Source organism: Rattus norvegicus, chromosome 1 (genome assembly GCF_021556685.1).
Source record: "Rattus norvegicus strain SHRSP/BbbUtx chromosome 1, alternate assembly SHRSP_T2T, whole genome shotgun sequence".
In the NCBI taxonomy this organism is placed as follows: Eukaryota; Metazoa; Chordata; class Mammalia; order Rodentia; family Muridae; genus Rattus; species Rattus norvegicus.
Genome location: NC_141534.1, coordinates 249,917,079 through 249,926,927, shown reverse-complemented (window position 1 = coordinate 249,926,927; position 9,849 = coordinate 249,917,079). Strand labels below are relative to the sequence as shown.

The following is a 9,849-nucleotide window of genomic DNA, read 5'->3' as shown; positions in this document are numbered from 1 at the left end:
ATTGAGGGAAGCCAGATTGAGTCAATCAGTTTGGAAAGTACTTTGTGTCAAAATAGCTGAATTGGACCAGCCAGCCAGAATTCAGAGAAAACTAGAAACGTAAGCATCTTCAACATTAAGCATCCAAGACAGCAATTACATCTGATGAATAAAAGTTACATTTACATAGAAAATAGCAAAATACAAGGTACAAGCTATATGAGTTCAATTTAACAATGAATTTTATTTAATTCCATATAAATGCATATGTATATATGGCATGTGTTGGAAGTAAGTTGTAAATGTACCCATGTATATGTGCAGATATATATGCATCTAAGCATTAATATCTTACATTAATCAGTGATATTAGTTCTTTTGGGTTAACTTGAGAATTTAAGTTAAAGTTCTTCAAAATAGTAGGGCAGAATAAAAATAATGTCATTTGAGCCAGATCCTCTCTTACACAAATCCATTATCCTGTAAAAAAAAATTATATAATTAACCCCTTCTACTTGACAGGAACAACCAGTGTGATTGCAGCTCTAACAAAGAGAATGGCAAACAGATTCTTTGAGAAATGAACTTCAAAAGGCCAATTACTGAATTGGAGTGATGCTCAGTGGTTAAGAATACAGGCTGATCAAACCCAGACAATATTGCTGATGCCAAGAAGTGAATGCTGACAGGAGCTTGATATACCTGTATCCTGCAATGCTCTGCCAGAGTATGATAAATACAGAGGCAAATGCTGACAGCCAACCACTGAACTGAGAATGGGGTCCCCATTGGAGAAGTTAGAAATAGAATTGAAGGAGCTGAAGAGGTTTGCAACCACATAAGAAAAACAATATCTACCAACCAGAGTTCCCAGGGACTAAACTACTACCGAAAGAGTATACATGGACAGACCCATGGCTCCAGCTGCATATGTAGGAGAGGGTGGCCATGTTGGGTGCCAATGAGAGGAGAAGTCCTTGGCCCTGCCAAAGTTGGATCCCCCAATGTAAGGGAATGTCAGAGTAGGGAGGTAGGAAGGGGTGAGAGGTGGATGGGGGAACATCCTCATAGAAGAAGGGGAGGGGAACGGAATAGAGGCTTTATGAAATGAGAAAGGGGATAACATTTTAAATGTAAATTTAAAAATATCCAATAAAAGAGAAACCAGAGGAGACTACTCTCTGCCCACAATTCTGACTCTAGAGGAAAACACCTAGTGCCATCTGGGCCCCCTGCACACAGGGATCCAGGAGCAGTCAGGGCTAATGCACATGCCTACAGGAGGGACAACCATTGTCAGAAACAGCAATACAAGGTAACACCAGAGACAACCTGATGGCGAGAGGCAAGTGCAGGAGCCCAAGCAACAGAAACCAAGACTGGATGATACCATCAGAGCCCAATTCTCCCACCAAAGCAAACACTGAATATCCAAACACACCAGAAAAGCAAGAACTAGATTTCAAATCACATTTTATCATGATGATGGAGGACTTTAAGGTCATAAATAACCCTAAGGAAACACAGGACAACAAAAGTAAACGACTAGAAGTCCTTGAAGAGGAAACACAAAAATCCCTTAAAAAACTACAGGAAAAAACAAACAAACAGGAGAAGGAAATGAACAAAACCATCCAGGAGTTAAAAATGGAAATAGAAACAATAAAGGAAGCACAAAGGGAGACAACCCTGGAGATAGAAAAACTAGGAAAGAGATAAGGAGTCAGAGATGCGAGCATCACCAACAGAATACAAGAGATAGAAGAAAGAATCTCAGGAGAAGAAGATTCCATACACAACTACCAAAGATAATGTAAAACAGAAAAAGTTACTAGCCCAAAACATTAAGGAAATCCAGGACACAATGAGAAGATCAAGTCAAAGGATAATAGGTATAGAAGAGAGTGAAGACTCCTGACTCAAAGGACCAGTAAATATCTTCAACAAAATCATAGAAAAAAATTCCCTAACCTAAAGAAAGAGATGCCCACATACAAGAAGCCTACAGAACTCCAAATAGATTGGACCAGAAAAGAAACTCCTCCCGTCACATAATAGTCAAAACACCAAATGCAGAAAACAAAGAATATTAAAAGGAGTAAGGGGAAAGGGTCAAGTAATGTATAAAGGCAGAGTTATCAGAATTACACCAGACTTCTCACCAGAGTCTATAAAAGCCAGAAGGTCCTAGACCAATGTCATAAAGACCATAAGAGGACACAAAAGCCAGCCCAGATTACTATATCCAGCAAAAACCTCAATTAACATAGATGGAGAAACCAAGATATTCCATGATAAAACCAAATTTACAAAATATCTTTCTACAAATCCAGCCCTACAAAGGAAAATAAATGGTTAACCCCAACATAATGAGGCAAATTACACCCTAGAAAAAGCAAGAAACTAATCTTTTTTTCTGAAAAGCAAAGAGAAGAGAAGCACACAAACATAATTTCACCTCCAAATATGAAGATAACAAGAAATCACAATTACTGTTCCTTATTATCTCTCAATAACAATGGACTCAATTCTACAATAAAAAGACAGATTAACAAACTGGATACACAATGAGGATCCAGAATTTTCCTGCATGCAAAAAACACACCTCTGAGACAAAGACAGACATGACCTCAGTTTAAAAGGCTGTAAAACAACTTTCCAAGCAAATGGTCTGAAGAAGCAAGCTGGAGTAGTCATTCTAATATTAAATAAATCAATTTTCAAACAAAAGTCATTAAAAAAGATGAGGAAGGACACTTCACATTCATCAAAGGAAAAATCCACTAAGATGAACTTTCAATCCTAAATATCTATGCTCCAAATACAAGGGCACTTACATACATAAAAGAAACCTTACTAAATCTCAAAGCACACATTGCACCTCACACAATAATAGTAGGAGATTTCAACAACCCCACTCAAATCAATGAACAGATCATGGAAACAGAAATTAAACAGAGACATAGACAGACTACCACAAGTTATGAACCAAATGGACTTAACAGATATTTATAGAATATTCTATCCTAAAACAAAAAGATATACCTTCTTCTTACCACCGCATGGTACTTTCTCCAAAATTGACCATATAATCAGTCACAAAACAGGCCTCAACAGATACAGAAAAATAGAAGTAATCCCATGTATCCTATCAGACCACCACAGGCTAAAGCTGGTCTTCAATAACAATAAGTGAAAAATGCCCACATATACATGTAAGTTGAACGATGCTCTACTCAATGATAACCTGGTCAAGGAAGAAATAAAGAAAGAAATTAAAGACTTCTTAGAATTTAATGAAAATGAAGGTACAACATACCCAAACTTATGGGACACAATGAAACCTATGCTAAGAGGAAAACTCATAGCTCTGAGGGTCTGCAGAAAGAAACAGGAGAGAGCAATCATGACAGTTAATGTGCCATCCTCCCTATGTTGGGCCCTTTCTCTGTGTTCTTTTATAGCATCCTTCTTATTTTGATCTAACACTGCAGTTACTATTAGTGAGACTTTGCTAAAGAGCCTTTCTACCACTCACTCTTTCTTTCTTTATACTATAATGAAGAAACAAAACTATCTTGAGACATTCTTTTAATTTATTACCACTTTCCTTATGACCAAAAAAGGACAATATATCAGTTTTTGCTATAGATAAATGATAGGTAGATAGATAGATAGATAGATAGATAGATAGATAATAGATAGATAGATAGATAATAGATAGATAGATAGATAGATAGATAGATAGATAGATAGATAGATAGATAGATAGATAGATTCCCAGAACTCAGGTGGTAGGGTAGAGAGATATGTATGACAGAAGAGATTACCTATACCCTCAAGGAAAGGGCTTTAGGGAGAAATCCATTATATGGGAATGAAGCATATCTGGAACTTGGGTGGCACAGAAACAAATCCATTGGCAACTGGGTTGGTATCAAGTTCTTTCAGATCAACTGGAGATTTCAGGTTAAAATTCTGTAAAATTGTGGTCAGGAATAAAAATAATTCTGTTCGAGCCAGACCCTCTCCCACACAAATTCGTTTTCCTGCAAATAAAAAAATACAGAATGTAATTAACTCCTTGTACTTGACTTGGATAAGGACTGTGCTCACCACTATAATAATAGACAATCTATGTCTCTCTTTGATATGGATGGATGGATGGATGGATGGATGGATGGATGGATGGATAGATGGATGGACATTTGGATGGACAAATGTAAAAATGATAGACATATTTTTCTCTGTGTCTAATACAAGGAAACACAGTATTAAAGTAACTGTATAAAAAGCTTGAGTGGGTGAAATAGCTATTCTGAACACTGGACGTCCCATCAACACAATGACAACAAAGCAACACTTATTTAACTGCTCCTGGAAGTGAGTAGCCCTGGTAAACCCTGGAATTTAATTGAGCACAAAAGGAGAGCTGGTGTGCTCCAGAGAATATGAAGTATGCAAGAATCAGCTTACCACTGTTCTGGAAGCAAATACCAGGATAATTTAAAAGACTATCATCAAAGGGAAAAAGGGGAGAAGAGAAAGTGGGGCAACATAGACAGAAGGCTCCACCCAAATAAAAATGGTTTAAATAAGCAGATAACCAAAAACCTTCCTAACCAAGGAACTTTACAGAAAACCTTCACATATCTCTTAGCAAATACTCAGAGTACTATAGCCAGCAGCCATCTTGAGAATAATCCTAAATTATAAAACTTAAATTTCTCTGGGGACTAGAATACCTGATATCATTGCAAACTGAGTCACCACAGATGAACAGTTCACAGCTATAACTGGACAGGTAGTTGTCACCACAGACAGTTGCTTAGAAAAGAATGTGTAATGTGTACTGAATACAATATGTCATCCATTGACTCATATATTCGATTAAATATATAGTCCATAATTGTCAATGCTGTTTTATAATGTGGAAACTTTAGTAGGTAGAAACCTAGGATTGAAACTCAGTCACTGAAGATGTATCTTGAATGTTTATAGTCTCTCTAGCTTCCACCAGGCCATCTGTTTCATGTTCAGCCACAATGTGAAGTGTATGTTTCCAGCCACCCCAGTGCCACATATTTCCAGTTCCCCAAGCCTCCTACCAAGTAGCAAGTGCTAGGAAACCATCAATTCTTTGAACAAACTGGGGCTTCTGTGTCATGTCTCTTCGTCCACTTTAGACTATCCTCCCTCAAATCTTAAGCCAAAATAAGTCCTTATAGTGCTTAACTGGCATTTGTACACAAGAACAAGAAAAATAACTTGTACAGAATACTGGTACCAAGGTGTGGGCTATCATGATACTGGCAGCCTTCCTCACAAGTGCAAGGTGTCCTACTGTCTAGGAAAATAGTTTTATATCTAGACACACAATCCAACCACACTATGATCTAGTTGATGAGTTTAGAAAAAATAGGTCAACATTCTAAAGGCCCACTAATGTGGGTCTGAAGATATGTCTTGCCTCAGAGAAAATGCATGGGCATTGAGAATAATGATCAGATAAAATATAATCTACTAACCCAGAAGAAAATACATGTAAGTTTCAAGGGATGCATACAAGTTAGTCTGTGTTACCCAGATTTTTTTTTGAAATCCAAATATAATTACATCATTGACTCCTTCCCTTTACTTTCTGTAAACTTCTCCATGCCCTGCTTGCTCCCTCTCAAATCCATGATCTCTTTTACTATGTTATTGTTACATGTAAATGTTAAAATATATATACATATATATAATTAAATGTATACATAACATATATACATAAATATAAAAACATAACATGCTGACTCCATTAATGTTACTTCTTTGTGACCCGCGGATCCCGGCCCGCAGCAGCTCTCTGCTCCCAGACCCCATGGGAAAGAGACCTCACCGCCTGGTCAGGTGGGCACTCCTGAGGCTGCAGAGCGGAAGAGACCACCAACACTGCCCACCCCTGCCCACATCCCTGGCGCAAGAGGAAACTGTATAAGGCCTCTGGGCTCCTGTGGGGGAGGGCCCAGGAGCGGCAGGACCCCTGCCTGAGACACCGCGGGAACCTAAAGGAAACAGACCAGATAAACAGTTCTCTGCACCCAAATCCCGGGGGGAGGGAGAGCTAAACTTTCAGAGAGGCAGACAAGCCTGGGAAACCAGAAGAGACTGCTCTCTGTACATACATCTCGGACGCCAGAGGAAAACACCAAAGGCCATCTGGAACCCTGGTGCACTGAAGCTCCTGGAAGGGGCGGCACAGGTCTTCCTGGTTGCTGCCGCTGCAGAGAGCCCATGGGCAGCACCCCGCGAGTGAACTTGAGCCTCGGGACCACAGGTAAGACCAACTTGTCTGCTGCAAGAAAGCTGCCTGGTGAACTCAAGACACAGGCCCACAGGAACAACTGAAAACCTATAGAGAGGAAAAACTACACGCCCGAAAGCAGAACACTCTGTCCCCATAACTGACTGAAAGAGAGGAAAACAGGTCTACAGCACTACTGACACACAGGCTTATAGGACAGTCTATCCACTGTCAGAAATAGCAGAACAAAGTAACACTAGAGATAATCTGATGGCGAGAGGCAAGCGCAGGAACCCAAGCAACAGAAACCAAGACTACATGGCATCATCGGAGCCCAATTCTCCCACCAAAACAAACATGGAATATCCAAACACACCAGAAAAGCAAGATCTAGTTTCAAAATCATATTTGATCATGATGCTGGAGGACTTCAAGAAAGACGTGAAGAACTCCCTTAGGGAAACACAGGAAAACATTAATAAACAAGTAGAAGCCTACAGAGAGGAATTGCAAAAATCCCTGAAAGAATCGCAAAAATCCCTGAAAGAATTACAGGAAAACACAATCAAACAGGTGAAGGAACTAAAAATGGAAATAGAAGCAATCAAGAAAGAACACATGGAAACAACCCTGGATATAGAAAACCAAAAGAAGAGACAAGGAGCTGTAGATACAAGCTTCACCAACAGAATACAAGAGATGGAAAAGAGAATATCAGGAGCAGAAGATTCCATAGAAATCATTGACTCAACTGTCAAAGATAATGTAAAGCGGAAAAAGCTACTGGTCCAAAACATACAGGAAATCCAGGACTCAATGAGAAGATCAAACCTAAGGATAATAGGTATAGAAGAGAGTGAAGAGTCCCAGCTCAAAGGACCAGTAAATATCTTCAACAAAATCATAGAAGAAAACTTCCCTAACCTAAAAAAAGAGATACCCATAGGCATACAAGAAGCCTACAGAACTCCAAATAGATTGGACCAGAAAAGAAACACCTCCCGTCACATAATAGTCAAAACACCAAACGCACAAAATAAAAAAAGACTATTAAAAGCAGTAAGGGAAAAAGGTCAAGTAACATATAAAGGCAAACCTGTCAGAATCACACAAACTTTTCGCCAGAAACTATGAAGGCCAGAAGATCCTAGACTGGTGGCATACAGACTCTAAGAGAACACAAATGCCAGCCCAGGTTACTGTATCCTGCAAAATTCTCAATTAACATAGATGGAGAAACCAAGATATCCCATGACAAAACCAAATTTACACAATATCTTTCTACAAATCCAGAACTACAAAGGATAATAAATGGTAAAGCCCAACATAAGGAGGCAAGCTATACCCTAGAAGAAGCAAGAAACTAATCGTCTTGGCAACAAAACAAAGAGAATGAAAGCACACAAACATAACCTCACATCCAAATATGAATATAACGGGAAGCAATAATCACTATTCCTTAATATCTCTCAACATCAATGGCCTCAACTCCCCAATGAAAAGACATAGATTAACAAACTGGATACACAACGAGGACCCTGCATTCTGCTGCCTACAGGAAACACACCTCAGAGACAAAGACAGACATTACCTCAGAGTGAAAGCCTGGAAAACAATTTTCCAAGCAAATGGTCAGAAGAAGCAAGCTGGAGTAGCCATTCTAATATCAAATAAAATCAATTTTCAACCAAAAGTCATCAAAAAAGTTAAGGACACTTCACATTCATCAAAGAAAAAATCCACCAAGATGAACTCTCAATCCTAAATATCTATGCCCCAAATACAAGGGCACCTACATATGTAAAAGAAACCTTACTAAAGCTCAAAACACACATTGCACTTCACACAATAATAGTGGGAGATTTCAACACCCCACTCTCATCAATGGACATATCATGGAAACAGAAATTAAACAGAGATGTAGACAGACTAAGAGAAGTCATGAGCCAAATGGACTTAATGGATATTTATAGAACATTCTATCCTGAAGCAAAAGGATATACATTCTTCTCAGCTCCTCATGGTACTTTCTCCAAAATTGACCATATAATTGGTCAAAAAACGGGCCTCAATAGGTACAGAAAGATAGACATAATCCCATGTGTGCTATCGGACCACCACGGCCTAAAACTGGTCTTCAATAGCAATAAGAAATTGAACAATGCTCTACTCAATGATAACCTGGTCAAGGAAGAAATAAAGAAAGAAATTAAAAACTTTTTAGAATTTAATGAAAATGAAGGTACAACATACCCAAACTTATGGGACACAATGAAAGCTGTGCTAAGAGCAAAACTCATAGCTCTGAGTACCTGCAGAAAGAAACATGAAAGAGCATATGTCAGCAGCTTGACAGCACACCTAAAAGCTCTAGAACAAAAAGAAGCAAATACACCCAGGAGGAGTAGAAGGCAGGAAATAATCAAACTCAGAGCTGAAATCAACCAAGTAGAAACAAGAAGGACCATAGAAAGAATCAACAGAACCAAAAGTTGGTTCTTTGAGAAAATCAACAAGATAGATAAACCCTTAGCCAGACTAACGAGAGGACACAGAGAGTGCGTCCAAATTAACAAAATCAGAAATGAAAAGGGAGACATAACAACAGATTCAGAGGAAATTCAAAAAATCATCAGATCTTACTATAAAAACCTATATTCAACAAAACTTGAAAATCTTCAGGAAATGGACAATTTCCTAGACAGATACCAGGTACCGAAGTTAAATCAGGAACAGATAAACCAGTTAAACAACCCCATAAGTCCTAAGGAAATAGAAGCAGTCATTAAAGGTCTCCCAACCAAAAAGAGCCCAGGTCCAGACGGGTTTAGTGCAGAATTCTCTCAAACCTTCATACAAGACCTCATACCAATATTATCCAAACTATTCCACAAAATTGAAACAGATGGAGCACTACCGAATTCCTTCTACAAAGCCACAATTACTCTTATACCTAAACCACACAAAGACACAACAAAGAAAGAGAACTTCAGACCAATTTCCCTTATGAATATCGACGCAAAAATACTCAATAAAATTCTGGCAAACCGAATTCAAGAGCACATCAAAACAATCATCCACCATGACCAAGTAGGCTTCATCCCAGGCATGCAGGGATGGTTTAATATAGGGAAAACCATCAACGTGATCCATTATATAAACAAACTGAAAGAACAGAACCACATGATCATTTCATTAGATGCTGAGAAAGCATTTGACAAAATTCAACACCCCTTCATGATAAAAGTCCTGGAAAGAATAGGAATTCAAGGCCCATACCTGAACATAGTAAAAGCCATACACAGCAAACCAGTTGCTAACATTAAACTAAATGGAGAGAAACTTGAAGCAATCCCACTAAAATCAGGGACTAGACAAGGCTGCCCACTCTCTCCCTACTTATAAAATATAGTTCTTGAAGTTCTAGTCAGAGCAATCAGACAACAAAAGGAGGTCAAGGCGATACAGATCAGAAAAGAAGAAGTCAAAATATCACTATTTGCAGATGATATGATAGTATATTTAAGTGATCCCAAAAGTTCCACCAGAGAACTACTAAAGCTGATAAACAACTTCAGCAAAGT

The 9,849-nt window shown here is 38.6% G+C and overlaps 1 protein-coding gene across 2 annotated transcripts in view; it reads right to left on the bottom strand.

Moving 5' to 3' along the window:
• Nucleotides 1–206: 206 nt before the first annotated feature.
• Cyp2c66 (cytochrome P450, family 2, subfamily c, polypeptide 66) overlaps nucleotides 207–9,849 on the bottom strand; it is a 94,794-nt gene continuing 85,151 nt past the window's right edge. The window contains exons 9-10 of one of the 2 annotated variants that reach the window (XM_087609343.1): nucleotides 3,810–4,028; nucleotides 207–459 (exon numbers count right to left, since the gene is read on the bottom strand). In XM_087609343.1, the coding sequence (XP_087465469.1) occupies nucleotides 3,847–4,028 (182 nt within the window). In that variant the 3' untranslated portion in view covers nucleotides 207–459; nucleotides 3,810–3,846. Of the gene's footprint in view, nucleotides 460–3,558; nucleotides 4,029–9,849 lie in introns of those variants that run through there. The other variant, XM_087609339.1, reaches the window with a different exon arrangement.